The sequence below is a fragment of the Argiope bruennichi genome, chromosome 8 (genome assembly GCF_947563725.1).
Source record: "Argiope bruennichi chromosome 8, qqArgBrue1.1, whole genome shotgun sequence".
Classification (NCBI taxonomy): Eukaryota; Metazoa; Arthropoda; class Arachnida; order Araneae; family Araneidae; genus Argiope; species Argiope bruennichi.
The window spans coordinates 27,975,736-27,995,280 of record NC_079158.1 but is presented as its reverse complement, the minus strand read 5'-3'; the positions used below and the strand labels follow the sequence as shown (position 1 = coordinate 27,995,280).

General features: G+C 26.3%; 2 protein-coding genes across 2 annotated transcripts in view; both read right to left on the bottom strand.

The window, feature by feature from the left end:
* LOC129980603 (galactosylceramide sulfotransferase-like) overlaps positions 1–1,955 on the bottom strand; it is a 29,158-nt gene extending 27,203 nt beyond the window's left edge. The window contains exon 1 of the mRNA XM_056090985.1: positions 1,878–1,955. Within this exon, the coding sequence (XP_055946960.1) occupies positions 1,878–1,955 (78 nt within the window). The remainder of the gene's footprint in view (positions 1–1,877) is intronic.
* A 9,789-nt stretch (positions 1,956–11,744) lies between these two features.
* LOC129981497 (uncharacterized) lies at positions 11,745–16,216 on the bottom strand. The gene is made up of 2 exons (XM_056092351.1): positions 16,005–16,216; positions 11,745–13,213 (listed from the first exon to the last, which is right to left on the bottom strand). The coding sequence occupies exons 1-2, from the start codon at positions 16,039–16,041 to the stop codon at positions 12,771–12,773; spliced, it is 480 nt and encodes a 159-aa protein (XP_055948326.1). The 5' UTR covers positions 16,042–16,216; the 3' UTR covers positions 11,745–12,770.
* Positions 16,217–19,545: the final 3,329 nt, after the last annotated feature.

The window sequence follows — 19,545 nt, the reverse complement described above, 5'->3', positions numbered from 1 at the left end:
AAATGCTGAAAATAGAAAAATCTTTCCTTTATTTGTTTGTAATGGAATATTTTTTTCTGGATATCAAAAAAATTCAATATAATTATAATTGTATAAATATATATGCAAGTGATGTATTATAATATTTATTGTATATCTATAGGGCAATTATCAATTATCTATAGTTTACTTAGCATGGAAAAACATTCATTCATTCATTCATTAAAATAAAATGGTTATAACTTTCATAATATGGGGAAAGTTATTGATTGGCATTTAATTATTTTAAAATTATTATTAAAATTGATAATAATTAAAAATTTTGAAGAATTTTAAAAAGCATTTTAACATTGAAATATATTATTCATGCGTTATCTACATATATATAAATGAAAGGCTATGTAATACCACATCAACTTGACTGATGAACTTTTAGACTTAACTTTAACTTCCCAAGAAAGTAAATGCCAATTTCGAAAAAAAAATATTTTTCAATAAATTTGGAGGTTAAACTTTTTTGAAGTGGGAGATTGCCTTCAAAAAATGTACGTGGATCTACAGATATAACCGATAACTTTAATTAAAAATTTTAATATTAGTATTAAAATTTGAAAGTTCATATAATTTTGAATACTATCGTACATTATTGAATTAGTATTTAAATCTAATTATTGAAATTTAATTCTTATCAAGTAATTGTATTTATTAATATTAAAATTATTAATAAAAGTTCTAGTTATAAAAAGATAGTAATATAAGAATATATTGTTATATTCTGATGTTTTTATCTTTTACACAGTAATATAAAAATATAACAGTAAGTTTAATATAATTTAAATTATTTTAATTTATCAGAACTATAATTTTTTAAAATGTAAAAAGGTAATGTATTGCAATGCATAAGGAATTTTCCATATTTTTATGATAATTATATTTATATAGTTAGTGCTTACAGTTGATCAAATATTTATAAATGTTGTAAATTTATTTTTAAATTTTAGCAATAACATATTAACTTTCAAGGAATTTATTCATTTTTTTTTTTAATTTCAGTTTTGAAATTTCTTTCTTAGGAAATGCTTTTGATGCAAAAATAATTCTTGATAAAATATTTATAAAGTTTCTTTTTTTACCAATGTATCCGTAAATTATAATTATGGACCATAAATTCCAATTATAATTATTTCTAATATTTATTAAAATTAGGTTTATCTTTTACTTCAAAAAAAATTCACGCAAGCATTTTTATTAATTGGAGAAGATAACTAAAATATTAAGTTTATCTTTAATTTTAAAAATTATAGTTTCTATACTTTCAATTTTGACCATGTGTATTTTAAGAAATTTGCATTCAATTGTTTTTTTTTTTATTTAAACATCACTTCTGATAAATAACAATTAAATTAATTTTGATATTATTGTGAATTGATAAATAATCAATAATTTAATTTTGATATTATTGTGAATTGATAAATAATCAATAATTTAATTTTGATATTATTGTGAATTGATAAATAATCAATAATTTAATTTTGATATTATTGTGAATTGATAAATAATCAATAATTTAATTTTGATATTATTGTGAATTGATAAATAATCAATAATTAAATTTTGATATTATTTTGAATTGATAAATAATCAATAATTTAATTTTGATATTATTGTGAATTGATAAATAATCAATAATTAAATTTTGATATTATTTTGAATTGATAAATAATCAATAATTTAATTTTGATATTATTGTGAATTGATAAATAATCAATAATTTAATTTTCCTGTTCATGTGAATTAATTCATAGTGATTAAATTTAGTTGATGTTATTTTTTTTATTATTGAATGAACAAATTCCATTAGCAGATGAAAAGGAAAAAGGACAACCACGTGTACTAACCTCCGATCCCTTGTGCAGGGGGTGAGTGATTTTTCTTCTTAACTTGCTCCAGCGCGGTTTTCTCTTTTGTTTCTCCATGCGGTCCGGTCACTCGTCTCGCACAGAACTAACTCACCGCACTACATTACCCCAAAATAGCAAAAAGAGAAGGATAGAAGAAATAATAAAAAGAAGGACGAAAACTCTCGAATACCTGTGTATGTGCTGAAGAGGTGGGGCCCAACCCGATCAATAGCGGATGAATCTGCCTGCAAAAATGCCTGCAAATTACCTTGGCGACCGCAAGAGTTCCTTCCGCCAACCCCCCTCCTTGTTCAAGTTATAATCGTTTTCACGGAAGAATGTGTGACCGTGAATTGACTCTGGACCCTTTCCCACCCTCCCTCTAAAACAATCTTCATTATGAATAAATAAGAGCACGTGTTCGCTTACATTATCTTGATTACCTGAATTCTTTAGTATGAATATTCTGGAGTTTAATGATGGGAAATAGGTCAAAATTATTAGTTGAATTGTTTGACTGTGTTTATTGTAGTAATTTAGAAAAGTCTGGGGAAAAATTATGCAATTGCCAATGAATTAAATCAAAAATGTTTTAAATTCTCTTATATATGTTGCTTAGTTACTTGGTTACTTTTAGTAAAAAAAAAAAAATGATAGGAACAAAAACCAATTATCGAAGATCACATTTAAATTAATTTAAAATATGTGTATGCACAGGAAATTTATGAGCTTGCAATCAAATATCAATTTTGATTCTTATCTATATCGAAAATAATAGCCGATTAAGCCTCCGTAAAGCCTTGATAAAATTTTCGTAAAAATAAATCAATCAATAACGGATACCGAAAGTCAAAATTTTAGCCGTGAGGGAAATTAAATTTCACAAACTATGGGGGTTTCCTTCTGTGTATCTTATAGTAAATGCGGGTTTAATTTTAGCTCTAACAGCAAGAATTTCTAATGCAAATCCCATCATTGATATACATATAATTATGAAAAATTACTTATAAATAGTGAGTAAATATAAATAAAATAAATATATAAAAAGATATTGTTTATCTGAAGTTGTTTTACCAATGAAGCCCATATTCTGAATAAATTTATCAAATTCTTATAATTTTATTAAAAGATTACTTTGTTAATTTTATTGAAAGATTACTTTATTAATTTTATTAAAAAATTATCTTGTAAAATTACAATTACTAACATGTTGAACTTTTCATCTTAACAGAAATTGATAATTTTGCTGGTTTAGAAAATCATGACAGAGCGAAAAAAAAGATACCATTTTTATTATTATACTCGAAAGGGAGAAACGAGAAATTTTTTATGATGTCATCATGTGTCTTCCTGCCTACAACTCTGATGTTTGTTGAATGTTCTTTTTTTTACTCTTGAATTTTTCATTGCCCCACCATTTCTTTTTTTTGGGGGGGGGGGGACATTTATTTTTTGCTTAAACAATTTTTTTATTACTATTTTGAATCAGAGTTTGCATTTTTGCACATTTATATCAATAACCTATGATTAATCAAACTAATTTTCCCACAGAATACAATTCCTTTTTATTTATATTTACAACCTTGTACCGCATTTTGTTTAAACTATGACATATGTACTGGACAAATAGGAAACATTTTTTAAATTCTCAATAACAAATCAAACTAAAGCAAATTCGAATATGTTATTTAAATTGTGCTCATTATAAGCAGGAAAACAATTCATTAATTGAATTCATTTTAATTGCTTCCATAACTAAGTAAATTTTTTGATTAATGATTATATTTGTGTTTGAAATTTAAACTGATTGAATATTGTTAGAATTAAAGAAATAGCAATAAAATAAATGAAATTATAGGAACCTGCAATTTTTTCATATAAACAAAAATAGATATTCTAGAAAAATATTTATGAATTTTGTTCATAAATCTGACCATAAAAATATTCTTATATATACAGTTTTATGGCCTAGAGTTTTTGTTTTAAATAAGGATTCATCACAAAAAATTTTAACTATTTATTCAACTTTTAAATCGAGAGATACAAAAAAAAAATCTACATTGCAATTCGTTATATTTTAGAACTACTGTTAATTACAATTTCACTAGATAGAATTCCGAAATGAGAACAGAAAGTTGAATTATTTTGTAGAGGAAAGGCAAACATTTCCATAGAAAATTTTCGAAAAAAAAAAGTTTTTTACGAAAAAAAATTGTAATTCATTTACTTTTTTGAATAATAAAGAAAGCTTGCAAAAACAGAAAATAATATTGGCAAGTATTTATTGTTTACTTAATGAACAAGAGAAAAGAAACTGTACAAATTTCAATGAAACTGACAAAAAAAAGCTATGTAAGATTAATATAAAATTTTAAAACACGGTTGTTCTTCCTCCGTTCTATCTGTGAGATGTGTGAATGTGCCCCCCTGTAAAAAGGGGTTGTGCAAGCGAATGAGATGTGTGAGTAGCTAAGACGTACTCTTGGCCCCAGTTGGCGCTACTAAAAACAAGAGACGCTCCCTTGGCTTAAAATCGCTGACTTCGTCAGCGAGCTTGTGCATGGCAAGTACCATTATAAACAACAACAACAACAACAAACATATCCATACTACAAAAATCAACCATGTACTTAAAACATTAAAATATTTTACACAATTTTTTATAGTTTTTCTGAAAGGCTACTTTTCCAAGGGTTTAATATGCATTTATGCCATAAATATTTCACACTTGGTTTGAACTTTCTGTATTCTTTTGAAGAAATGTTCAATTTAATTATATCATCAGACAAAAATTTTATATTTTTACAATTTGAAGAACTTTATTTGTATTAGCCACTAAACAAATTGCAATGAATAATATTCTTGAAAATAAAACGTGCTACTGAATGAAACTAAATGCATAAAGTTGAATTAAAAATATTTTAAAAAGTTGTTTAATATTTTAGTAAAAATGTGCTATATTCTACTTGAGTAGTTTTGTTCCAATTTATCGGTCGAATCGTTTAATTTCTTTTAAAAACCAATGCTTACTTTCTATTTTCAAAATAGCTTCAGTAGGATATTTTCAAAATAATAATTATTGATTCGATTATACCTTTTGAAATGATTGTTGTACCATGTAATGAATGATGTTTTAGCTAAAATTGCAAACGGATATAGAATTTAATTCGCATAAATGCAAACAAAAGTCGTTTTATTTGTGAAAATATTTTATTTCAAATAATTTATCTATCCATCCATAAAACTAATCGGATAATTTTCGGATGATGATTTTTTTTTAGAGCCACTGTAGTCTGTGTCAAAACAAAACAGAACACAAGTCTATATCTTTGCAACGAGGACTCTTCTGGTGTATTAATCAGTTAAATGGATATGGAGTAGAAAGAATAAATATAATCTAACTCACACCACATCAGAGACTGTCTCTTGTTTTTTCATCACTGGCCTTAATTTAGATTGAATATAATAAAATAAAAAACAAAAATAGATAAATTGATTACGTACAATTTCTTATATGTTTCAATAACTGAAAATCAAAATGCTTTCCTTTCTTCATTTCTGGTATTATTTCACATAAGAAACAAACAGACAAACAGTTTCAAACATTCATTCGAAAATTTGATACTTTTATGTAAATGGAATGTATCAAATTTCATTTCTTTTATTCCTGGTGTTTCAATGATGTGTTTACTACTGATTACAAAAAATAATATGTTAAAAGACAATAGAAATATCCATTTCTTTTCTCTAGCTTTTTTTCAAACAACAATAAAAACAATAATAATTTAGTTTCTAATTTTGCTAGCTTGTTGAGAATTTCTTCATTCACGGATGCTTCAAATCCCATTTAGTCATTATATAAATCCCAATTTTCGAGGAGCTTTCGCTAAAATTATCCGTCAAAATTTGAGTACTTAATAAATGATAGTGGAAATTATTTAATATTTTTATTTTACATTTTTTAATAAAGAGCAGCAGAAATTCTAATAATTAACATCTAAGTATTTCATAACTTCAAATTTATTCAGATTAACAAACGAAAGTATTAAAAAAAAACCAAGGATGATATAAATATATTTTTCATTCAGATTTGAACTTATTAACTCATTTGCAATAAAAAAATCTTTAAACATTTTCATTATGAAGTTTTGGAGCTGAAAAATGCATAAGAATCTTAGAAAGAACCATTTTTTGAGGTAATAGTGTACAATTAGGTTATTGACAATTTATTAAAAAGTATTATCTCTTTATTTAAAACCGATTGTATTAAACAATAGAAATAAATAGGTTTCAAATATAATTTAACCGATATTTATAACTGTAATGTTGAGATTATTCACGGAAAAGATCTTTCGAGCATATTGAATTATCTGATGAATTTTTGGAAAAAAAATTATACATTGTAATAGATAACGTCTATTTATCATACAAAGTTATAAACATCCAACGCAAGATAGAATGATTTAAAAAAAACTTAAATGTTTTAGAAAGATGAAAGCAAGTGATAAAAAGTTTGTTATCAACTTTTTTAAACAAGAATATCAGTTATAATTCCTGTTCACCTGCACTCAGAATTTTATTTTGAAGATAATTATTTCTTTAACGTTCGAAACGTTTTCTTAAAACTGATATGATTTTTCAGAAATAGTGTTTAAAAGCTGCTCTTCACGATAAAGTCAGTATTTGACATTTGAAAGGTATTGTCGATTTTTGATAAAATCAATATCAGCATTAGCGATGAAATGAAGAAATTTTCTGAATAGTAAAAATATGATAAATTAATAACCTTTTTTCTTCAACACAAATCCTTATGGAAAACAAGGCCTCAATAATTCAATTCCACATAGTTACTGCAAAAACACATTTCCAATTACAAAAGTCAATTTCATGCAATCGTATAAAATTATTCCTAATTTTAAATATAATTCAGAAAAATTAGCAGAATTTATTTTTTTTAAAAAAAAAGAATTAATACATAGTAATTATTTCATAGTTAGCTCCTGATAAAAAATTTTCTTCGAGGGCCACAAAATGGCTCATAACACCTCCAATTATGACAGCAATGTACAGAAATATCGGCACTAAATTAGACTCAGCAGAATGCATTCATTTACCATGATGAATTTGTATTAATGCTAATAAATGGATAGAAGCGCTTTATTTCTGCTCAAATTTTTATGAGAAATCATTTTTTCAAAAAAATTATTTCAAAGCAAAATATTTAAACATTTTCATGCCCGCCTGTTTATTTTTATTTTGAACTTACTAATATAATTTTCGTTTATATAAGCCAACATCGATTTTTATTTATATTTCTCAGAAGCTATTTGTACGAATTTTCAATGAATTCAATCACATTTCCACGAAAGTGGTTTGTAATTTTTTTAAGGGAGAACTCGCAGAAAGAAAGAAAAGTGTGCCATTTAAATTATGTAATTGTTTTTTCTCACCACTAACTGAGTAAATAAAAAAGATATCGATAGATTGCGATCAGAAGGATCCAATTCTTAATCCAATTAGTATTATATTCATCCCTTTTCGAGATATTTGAACTCATCTAAGAGGCAATGAGGCGGGGGATCATACAGCCTTCATTCCGAAAAAAAAACAATATTAACCGCATTAAAACATCTTTCAGATAGACTATAAAAGCCGCACTTTATTGCATTTCTATAATTTTTTATCTACACCATCTTAATTGGTCCAATTTATTGATATATACCAAATTATGCCATCTTAACATATCAATAGACCAGATCAGTTAAGGGCGCGTAGATCTAAAATTGACGAAATATGACGAAGCATGATTTTTATAAGCTATCTAAAAAATTTTTTGGTAGATGGAATGAGGTTTTTTTTTTTTTTTCGAAATAAAAGTTGTGTGGCCTCGACCCTGCTTTTTAGATAATTAGTTAATATATGAGTTCAATAAGTTCATTAAGTATATTTTTCATTAAGTATAAGAATTTTTGAAGATAAATTAAAGATTCGAAAGGTCACGTCAGAAAAGTAAAATTCATTGAAATTAAATCCTGATACGATCACCTAAAGAAGTACTTACATAATAAACAAAATCTTTCCCATAAACTATATAAAATATTCTTTAAACTGGAAATAAGAAAAAGGAAGCGTAAAATTACAGAAATATGACACACAAAAAGGGTTTTTTTTTTTTTTTTTCGTTTAGAAATATTTTTAGATACTCTTTCGAATGTTTGGAGTAAAAAAAAGAAAAATTCTTCATAGTTATATTACATTGAAATGAAATATCTATTAGTAAAATTGCACCAAAAATAAATACAGAATGAATATTAGTATGGAGAGCTCAATTCAAAAAGGCTGGGTAACTATATAAATAAGTGTCTATTTTACTCTTTAAAGGTTTTGAATTAAACTATCTGTAAATAAAATTGAGAATTAAATGCTTTTTTCTTTGTTAAAAAAATGTTTTTTAATTTCATTTCCAACTCTACTCAAGTAACAAATTCAAAAATCGAAGTAAAAAAACTGTGATGTTTGTATTTCACTATTTTTGTACTAAATAACAAAAAAAATATTACATAAAATTCGACCATTTAGGAAAAAGGTTTTTCGAAACAATTCATAAACTTTTAAAACTCTGGGAAAATGTCATGTGATTGACAGCTGAAATAAAAAGGAGATTATCGTTTTCTTCCCAAACTTCTGAATGAGAAAATGGATTCTTATACCAACATGTGTAATCGAACTTAAACAAAAATGCCCTTGCTTGAATGCATCTTGGATTTCAAAATGCTATGCAATTCTATATTCTGATTCATAACATTGTTTTAGATACATTTTCAGTTAAATATAGAATGCTGGCAACTACATGGATATTGCAATCTTCTTCTTAAGATTAATATTTATCACTACAGTTTGATAAGGATAAAAATTTGGTGATGGCATGATATCCACTAGCAAGGTCCTTCTGGGTGGGCGATTTGATAATAAGAGATATATACCCATATCAATACCCTTATCATCCTAAACCATAGGGAGCCGCCTCGAATTTGATGATGGGTGATATAATCCAGTTGAATTGTCATTAAAAATATCCAAATTTATAGAAAAAATTACATAACATTATTTTTATTATTTTTATTTGTTAGGTTATCCATCGAAAACATACTCCATTACGTACCTGAACACTAGAGCCAATAAGGGAGCGAGGGCAGAAATTTGAAAATCAGTTTTTCGTGTTTAAATGAAATTTTATTAATCTAAGAAGGAAAAATAGTTGTAGGCAATAAAAATCTAAGAAATTAGCCATCGAATATTTAAATAGATAAATATTTGAATTTTTTTGGGATAAATAGTAAATTGAAAAATCAAAGACACGTTAAAAAAATTTACACCTTTTTTTTAAATTTAATTTTGAATTTATTAAACTATTTTAAAGTTTGATGGCTTATTTTATAGGTATTTTTAATAACTAACACTTTAGATTTAAACTTTTCCTTCCAAATTGGAAACCGTTTATTTAAATGAAGTAAAAAAACGATGTTTCAACTCTCCTCCCCCTTGACCGTTTCTATACTCAATTCTAAGGTGCAGTGACATGTTTTGGATATCCAGCTTAATGTCTTAAAATATAAAGATTAGTCAATTGTTCCCTAACTTCCAGGGCAACAGGCAAAAAATCCACAGTATAATCAAATTTATAAGTGAAAATAGAGATCTATTCTTGCCTCCATAGCTCTCAGCATCATACCAAAAAAGACTAAGGGAAAAAACAAGCACCGCAGTCTCCTGTCACACATTTCAATCAATCAGAGATTGTCTTAATTTCCATTTCTCAAATTATTTTCCATCTGATTTTTTTAACTGCATCCTGATCTACTATATCATAAAAAATAAGTGAACACAAATTATATATATATTTTTACACATTTTATCTCTCAGCATTATATTTCTAAGTTTATTACTACAAATTGTATTTCTAAGTTGAAAAATTATGTAAACGGTCTCATCATGATATAATTTCTCATATAATTGTAAATTCTGTATATAGTTATTTTTGTTTCGTTTTCCTACTGTAAATATTTTGTTAATTAAATAAAATTCCCGTAACATGCCCACCAAACCGTTCAGTGACCAGAATGGTCACGGATACGGGGGCATGAGACGGCGTTCTGTTCTGTATATTGGTTTATGATCTTTTCCCCGATAATCCGTAAAAAGAAATAATTGATACAATCTCTGCTTTTGTTGTTTGACCATCCGAAAATTTATACATTTTTTACGAGACTACGAGTTTTATTCATTTCTATTTATATTATGTGATCAAGCTATCAAGCTTATGTAAATTTTGCATTAACTATAAACTATCTATAATATTTTCTTTCCAAACAAGGTTTGAACATTTTGTATTCACATGTATATTGTATTCACATTTTTTAATATTTCTTTGTATTAATATTGCTGATATTAATACAAAGAAATTTTAAAAAGTCCTATAATTGTGAGATTTTCTTAACACATTTATTCAGGCATTTGTTTCTCAACTGAAAAGTATTATTCTATTTGGCTTTTTCATACGTATCTCAATAGTTGCTGAATCCCTAATTTATTCTTCAAATTCAAAGAAAGATAATATTTAAAAAGGAAACGTTTTATGTATATGTTACCGGTAAAGTATGAAATCCGTTATTTTATAGAATACCTAGTTATTCCATGAAATAACTGATCGTGTCCGTTAAAATGTAAAACTCTCTTGTATTTCATGGTTTAACTAGTTATTTCATAGAATAACGGTCTGCAGCCCATTAAAGTGTAAAATAATCTATATCATATATCTCGCACAACAAATACATTTACCTTCCACCCCTACTGCATTTATGTTTTTGTTTGTTTGTTTTAGAAATAAAAAATGTTTTTGTTTTAGAAATAATGTTCTTTGTAATTCCAAGTGTCATTTTAGTAATCCTTGTTGTAACAAATGATTTTATGGTACGTTTCCATAAATACCATTTATACGCTGCATAAATTAGATAAATTGCTTCTTTTTCCTTTTAATTGTCTATCATTAGTTTAATTTCATTTTAGATAAATTGTTTATTTTACACTTTAACTGTCTCTCATTAGTTAATTTATAGAATACCTAGCTATTTCATAGAATAACTAGTTAAAGTGTCAAATTAATAACATATTACACACTTTAACGGACACGATCAGTTATTTCATGGAATAACTAGGTATTCTATGAAATAACTGCATTATATACTTTAACGGTAACATATATATTCCTAAAGTGATTTTTAAGAATCATATAATAAATAGCAATTACTCAATTAAGATTTTAAACTATATGCAAATATCATTAAATTAAGTTATCATTCTTTATCATTAAATTAAACTTATGAGAGGAAAAAAATAATTAAATTTCAAAAACAGGGGGATCGCATGGATATGTAACTAAAACATTAATAAATAAATCATCATCATTGGCGAAGCCTAATTTTCGTTTAATTTGTGTTTTTAACATAATTTTCATTTTTTTTTCAGTTATTTCTTCCCATAATCTTGTTTCTTATCCTTTCAAAAAACTCTTTATTCGTCTACAATATAAAGTTCTGAAGTCCTTAAATTTGATCCACATGTATTAACTGTCATGCCAAAATTTAGTTACAGTAGTAGAAAATCAATCTTTGTTATGAATTTAGCGTACGAGGGAAAATTGATAGAAAGAATGCTGCAACATTTGTGTGTGTGTGGGACAAAATTTTAACAAGGGAATATTTGTGAAGAGAAATTATAAAAGCATGTCCAAAATTTACATTTGAGTTAATAAAAAGAAACTATCACCACATTCCTTTCAAAGAAAAACATATATGTGTTTAGTTTAACAATATTTACAGTTTTATTAATACAAAAAGAAAGTAAAAATCATTAACAATTGGTATACCATTACTGTGCAGTGTTTAAGTATATACAGGAAAATAAATACTATGTAATAGCAAAAAAGCGAGATGAAAATATATGACGAAATAAAAGATTAATGCTACTACAAAATGTTACCCAGATCAACTACAACAATCTGAGGATGTAGAATGCAATAAATAAACAAAAAGAATATTGAGCAATATATATATATAAACTACATAGGCAGTATCCTTGATGACACTATCAAAATTAAAGATAGCATTTGAATCTGCTTGTTGGAAAACAATAAAAATCATACATGACTTTTTACTTGGCAGTAACATCATCTACATCCAGATATACTTAGAAATATAGGTTATCTGCATGTGAAATTGAATTATTCAGTATCTTTTAACAAATAAAAGGCATAGCAGAAAACAGGAAATTCAGCATGTTAAGTAGCAATTCACTATTCAAGATTGAAGAAAGCTTTACAAACAGAAAAGATTTTAAAAGCTTCACGCTTAAAACAAATCGCTGAGTTCAAGCATTTTGAAATGAATGTATTTTCTTCCACTTAAGTTCACATTTGCTTATACTGATTTATAATTTACCCAGAAGAAATTGTCCAAGTAACTCCTGAAATCCTGTTGATGGCGTATTTGCATCAGCATTCAATTAATGCTTTAGAATATTCATACTGTTACTAAAACTCTCTTGAAGAAATATATATAACTAAGAAAGTTCTTATAATGAAGGCATTCAATAGTTTCGACAGGATTAAAAGTTTTTAAGACTTCACAATTTTTTTTTGGATATATTTTTAGTTTTTAAGTTTTCAAGAAGGAATGAAAATATTATCTGGGTCTGAGGATGATCAATACTGGTCCACGAGAAATTATTTATAAATGAAATGAATGCATTATACAGATGGATAAATATCATCATGGTTTTCATAATCTAAAAGTTATAACATTAGTTGTGTAAATTATTTGTTCCACAGAACACTCAGGACAAAGTATGGATGACGCATGGATCAGGACAATGGAAGGCTTCGTACCTCCTTTGATTTTGGTTTATAAGCAAAGTACGTTCTTCTTCTGTGGAGCTCATATCAATTGACCTACAGTCATACTCAAAACTACTGGCTGTATTCACCTCATGATCGTCCACATACAATTGACAAGAAGTAAATGGTTCACTTGATGCATCTTCATCGTCCATAAGAGAACTGGCGTCATCTTTGGCCATGCTGTACAAGTGACTGACATGTTCATCACGGCAACATGAGTTATAGGTTTTAGTATAATAGTAGAGCACTGATACCAAAAGTAGGCTAGTAAATAGAAGCAGGGCACCAATAATGGCGTATTTGTTGAACAGTGGGTCTACAAATTTATTGGAGGTGACGGAATTTGTTATGTTCTTTGCAATGATGGCTGTCGTAGTTTCTGAAAAATAAAGGAAAGTTATAAATACTTAATATATTAACAATATTTAACATACAATTCATTAATACATTGTTTTTTTATTAATCGACATTCAATAATGAGTAGTTTTATCAGATTTTTTTTAATAGTACAAAATTTTTTGTGCCAGAAGAAAAACTTTGGTGTGACCCAGAAGTTGGAAAATAAATTAGAAAATAAAGCATACATTGGTAATAATTTCATTTAACAAGTTTTTGAATGAAATCTTTAAAGTATAAAAATTATTATTTTTGCTGCTAAATGAAGGGTCAAAAATAAAAAAAAGTACGGGTAAGTTCAGATAGTCATCAATTTAATAATGCGAATAAAATTATTTAGATTTATAATAATGACATTAAAACCAAGGTGTTTTTTGGGGAGGGAGGCTATGGAATTTTGTAAAATCTACTCTTGGTTTCAAAATCCCAAGCAGTTATTAGAAATATCTATCATAACAAAAAAATGATTTTGTTTGTAGTTATATAAAGAAGAAAAGAACTGCTTTTTTCAATAACAAATAATAAAATCTTTATCCAATATAAATTTAGAGTAATAAAAATAAAATGTACCATGTGGATTTTTCTTTCTTTGCTATATATTACACTTCTAAAATATTTCATTAACAAATATTCAAATTTTGATCGTATTTAATATTATTGCTAGGTTTTGATATCAATTTAAATATAGTATTGAAACTGCAGACAAATGAGCATTTTTCTTATTTTAATTCATAACTTCGTACAAAACTGGAACTTCATTTTTCACATTATGATCTCGATAAATTCGCTCTTCATAACTCGATAAATTCGCTATGTTTTCATTTATATCTAACATATATATAGTCTTCAAATACATTTAGTTTATTAAAACTTTTCACAATTCAGAAATTTTATATTAAGATTTTTATATTAAAAAAATATATGTATGTGAAATTGAATTAAATTTTATTTTCAAAAATGATAAGACATTAGAAACTTAATATATCTAAAATTTCAGAATGAAGTTTTATATTCTAAAATAAGTTTGTCAATCAATTCTTGTATTATTCGGATGAATTTCATTTCATAAAATAACGGGTTACTCTGTTACATCACTTACACTTTTCAAATAAAAAAGACTTTTAATCTGTCGTTCATTTCAGAAAACTTTTAAAAAAATATGCGGAAGCAATGTATGCAGGATATTAAAATGTTTGAATTATAACTGATTAAGTTAGAATATTCTGAAAATATTGGTTAGAAGAGAAAGATCGGTTGTTGATTTTCGATTAGGGGCTCAGATTTAGATACCTGCCTACTCTGAGCTGCTAAAGGGCTGTTGAGCTTCGAAGAGATTACAGGGAGTCAATTAAAAAACTTTATTTTTCTACTTCTCTAATAAATTTGAAATAAAATATAAATTATGTTAATTATAAAATTATAGAATAATATTAACAATTTAGCCAGCATAATTAGTAAAGTTCCGATAAATTTCATTGTGTTCACTTATTTATAACAACATTTATTATTGCCAAACTCTTCCATCGATGATTTTTGTGTAAATTTGGTGAGTCAAAATAGTCGTAATAAAAAAATAAAGAAAACTCCATTTTCACAAACTTAAATAAATAATAAATTAATCTAAGATAAATCATTAACATGTTCATTAAGTTAAAAATGTTTTGGCATGTGAAACTGAATTGATCAGTTTATTATAAGAGGGATCTCTTAATATGCATTGCCTAAGATCGCAAAATACCTAAATCCGCAACTGACAAAAATGACTGAAGGAAAAATTATGGTACTTTTAAATATTGCAGAGATCGAATCATCACATTTCCAAAACATTTCCTTGTATACAACAGGCGTAACTTAAATTTTTCAATTTAATGACGATTAAAAATTTGGACGTCATGCAGTTTTTGTTCAAAACTAATTTTTTCCTAATATCTTGTATTAAAATTGTTTAAATCTTTTATTTGAAAGTACTTTTGTCAAATAATATATTAATAAAACTATATATAGATGTTTATTATATAAAAGTACATAGTTTAAGATTTCAATGTCATCTTCAACTAATAATGAATAAGAAAATACTAGAATTGAAGGAAATTTTGAAGGAAAGTAATAACACTATAAAGGTTAATTTTTATGCCAAATTTGAAAAGATTCTGTTGAATCTAATATTAGCACATTTTGATTCACAAGTTACATAGATAAATTTTTTGTCAAAATCCCAGTCTAGTAATGCTTTACGCTGAATAATAGAAGAATTACAATGTATATGGCATGAATCCAACCAGATACTTCTTGGAAAATATTTTATTTCATTAAACTGAAATTCTTCATAAACAGTAAAAAAAGTTATTATTTAAAACAACATGAATCTTCCCATTATTATGATGAAACTATAAGTTTGGAATCAAAAATTGTACGTTTCTCATCTGACTCATAAAGGAAAAAAAGATCACTTCTCCTTTATAAAAAACAGTCAAAGTTTCGAGGAAAAACTAATTTCTACATGATTACACTACACAAATTTTTCAGTTATTAATAAAAACGTAAACTATGTACTGATATTTATCATATTTTCAGAAACAAATATATTTTCAATTCATCGATCCGCAAAAAATAAGGGATAAAACTGCAATGAATTTTAAAGAAGTAACATTTAGAAGCTACGAAATGGTCCCTATTCTTTTAATTATTAATTATATATATATATAAAAAAACAAAAATGTTTTAATCGTTGCTTAAATTATTTTAAAATGAAATTATAAGGATTAATTACGTACCAATCTCGCTAATGTTGAGAAATTCACCTGTATCCATCTTAATATATAAATATATGTATTGACTACTAAACAAAAGAATAAACCACACTCGAACGCGATGAAATTTCGATTTAGTCTGTCCTCACATGCTACCGATATTTGAAAAAATAGATTGCATTAATCATCCGCTTTTTTAAAGTGATGAATAAAATGATCAAAACATTCGCACACGGATGAAGAAAACATCTGATTCAAAATCGCATTCACTCTCGCATTTTATCTAAAATTCAACTGGCGCTAAAATAATCGATTGGATAAGACAACTGGAGATAGCGAAATCAGACGCGTCTTACTTTTAATTATCGGAAAATTTGACCAAAAAAAAAATGTACGTCTGATTGTCGTTTTTGTTTTAAACGTTTTTTGGCCTTGATGAAAGGAAAAACTGTGAATCAGTTCTTACTTTCTCATATGCGAAATATGAAACAATTTTATTGTAATAGTCAAAAACTCTGAATATTTGGTCCCATTTTAAAAACTCACTGAATCAGTCAATATTAAACTTGGAGTTGTGGTATATGCAATGTATGTATATGTATAAAAAGAAAAACTAAAAAAAAAATACAATAAACTCGAATGGATGAATTTTAGCCGAGGTTTTGAAACCCAAATTCGAGATATATATAAGAATTAAGCTGGAAATCAACAATGGTAAGAATTTTTTTATTGTCATTATAACTTACTATTCGATGAAAATTAAGTAAATGTGTGTCATATTTGCATAACGACGTATGTAAGCTTTTTTAATTACTTATACAAATTAAAATAATTGTAGATATTCACTTACATTTTTGTACAATCGCATTTACTTTGATTACATTAATAACCTTAATTGTTTTGTTCGTGTAAAATAACTAAAGAATAAAATTTTGATTACATTTCAAAACGAACGTTGGCATTGATATCGAAGGAAAATCTTACATATATATTTCAGCTATTACATTTAGTATCTCTAATATTGTCGTTTCTTCCAAGAAAATGTGAAAAACATTTATTTGTGTACACATTATCGAAGTGTGACTGAATATGAAATTTTCGAAATTTGTAAAACTCAGAACAAACGTCCGGCAATTATATTGTTTTTACTTATTAGATAGCGTTTTGAATTATAAAAACATGCAAACAATCATTCCTTTAGTACAATAATTAACGAAATTACCAACTGAAAACTCTTTAATTGTAAAATAGAAAAACCGAAGCGACAATTCATCTTTCAAAAATTAATTTTGGATATTTTTTAAGATTCATATCGATTTAATGACATCTTCCTTAAAGTAAATAATTTCACTCTATGTCATTAGTGATGTTTTTAATTTGAAAATATAGTTGAAAATCGAGATAAGAACATTCCGATTTTAAAGACATTTTCATCATTACATTAGAACAGTACAAAGGAACACAGTTTTTGCTGAATCTAACTAGTTTTTTTTTTATTAACTTAGTACGAGTTGTGAATCAGATATGATTTTTTTCCTATCACATTAACATTTTACGATGCAGACTAACTTTGCCGCATCTTGGGAAATCACGCGAATGTTAAGGGTAATGAATACTAATGTTGCCCACTGACCTAAATTAGACCTTATACTCGTTTTTGGACAGACAGAAGTCCAATTTAAGAAATGTTAAGGAATTGAATTGAAATACAATATTATTTTCATTGATAAACTCATTCGAGTTCCTATTGTATCACATTAGTGAAAGAAATTGCACAAAAGTGTTAACAACGCGTAGAGTAATTGCACCTGAAATATTTTATTAACTGAATGATTCACATCTGTACAATCAGTAATATTCCTAATTTATCATGCGTAGGAAGTTACAAATGATTGTATTGTTGATAAATGACTCAATATTTACATATTACTGTGCGTAGTAATGCGTTATTCAAGGACATGTCAAATTCATATTATGCACATAATATACATAAACATCACGAAAAAAACAACTAATCGGTGTATATGCGCATCAGAGAGGTTAATAAAGATTTCCATAAAATTTCATTATGAAAATATTTATATACTAGCATGTAATCTGTAAAATTTGTCGTACTGTATATTATACTCAAAAACAGTTCAAAATATTTTGATTTTTGGAATTAGAGCTACCAGATTTGGCATATAATTACTTCTGAAATAACAGGAACACAATGAAAAGAATATTTCAATGTTTTAATTATGTTTTTAGTTAAGAAAAAAACTTAATGTCGAAACAGTTCTATTTGCATCAATTTGAAATTGAAACAATTAAATTTTCAATGATATCAATATTATCTCAGAGTAATTTTTTAACTTTTAATACATTTTTTTTTTTAAATTTGTGTTTACCAAAATTTTGTTATAATACTTTTCTTTTATATAACAGCATAGCCATAAAACAGTAATGTTGTGAATCCTCAATGTGGATATATTGATAAGATGCTTTTAGATAAAAAAAATTAATATTACATTCTTCAGTTTATTATTAATTCTTCAGCATATTTCGAGAAGTTAGATGTATTCTAGCGCGATAATGTTTTAAAGCTGACATTTTGTCTGTAAATTTTTCCATGTAAAAGGAGTTAGTATAGATTGCAATGGCCAAAACAATCAACCTTTGTGAAGACAAAAGAGACAACATTAAATCTAAATCATTATCATGTTCATTGTTCCCGACTAGGGGTTAGAATCGTTAAAAATATATATTTTTAAATTATTATAGAGCTAAATTACATTTGTTTTAAAAATGTGATTTCATAATATTGATCGCTGATATATTAAATTAGCATTAATAATTATTTCGTGTATTCTGCTGATTCGTGAATTATATATATTATCAGTTGGTTGAAAACCAGAGATAAATTCTTTCTATGCATCTATCAAAAAATGGAGCTACTACTTGACTATTATGATTTTTCTGAGATCTTGATCAAAAAAATAAATGTGTGGTAATGAAGCTAATTGCTATATACAGAGCATAGTTATCAAAGTCGAGATATTGTTTTTAGCTTCTTGGGAAAAAATAAATCGCGTATTATCCAAGACTTCACAAATAACAAATTTGAATAAATAATTTGACTCATGTTAAATCTTCTTTCAAATGAAGTAATTGTTGTAACAATTAGCAGAAAAGTAATACAAAAGATAGTAGTAATCAAGTCCGAATAAGGGAGGGCTTCGAAATGATGATGATCAATTAATCTAAAAGCCTCCTGTTATTTTTCTGCGATTGTAAATGTCTCAAAAAATAAACAAATTTCAAACAAAAATATCAAATAGTTCTTGCTGCAACATTTTATTATAAGCCATTAATAAATTAATACAGTATTAGCTATTTATAATTAAAATACATACACAACTGCAGAAAAATATCGATTACATATAATAGAACGACGAAGAAAAATATCAATTATATAATAGAACAATATTGTACAAATCTTCATAGCTAAGTTGATACCTTTGAGACTTGATCAAGGCCGCGGTGGCCTGGTGGTAAGGTCTTGGCTCCCTTACCAGAGGATTTC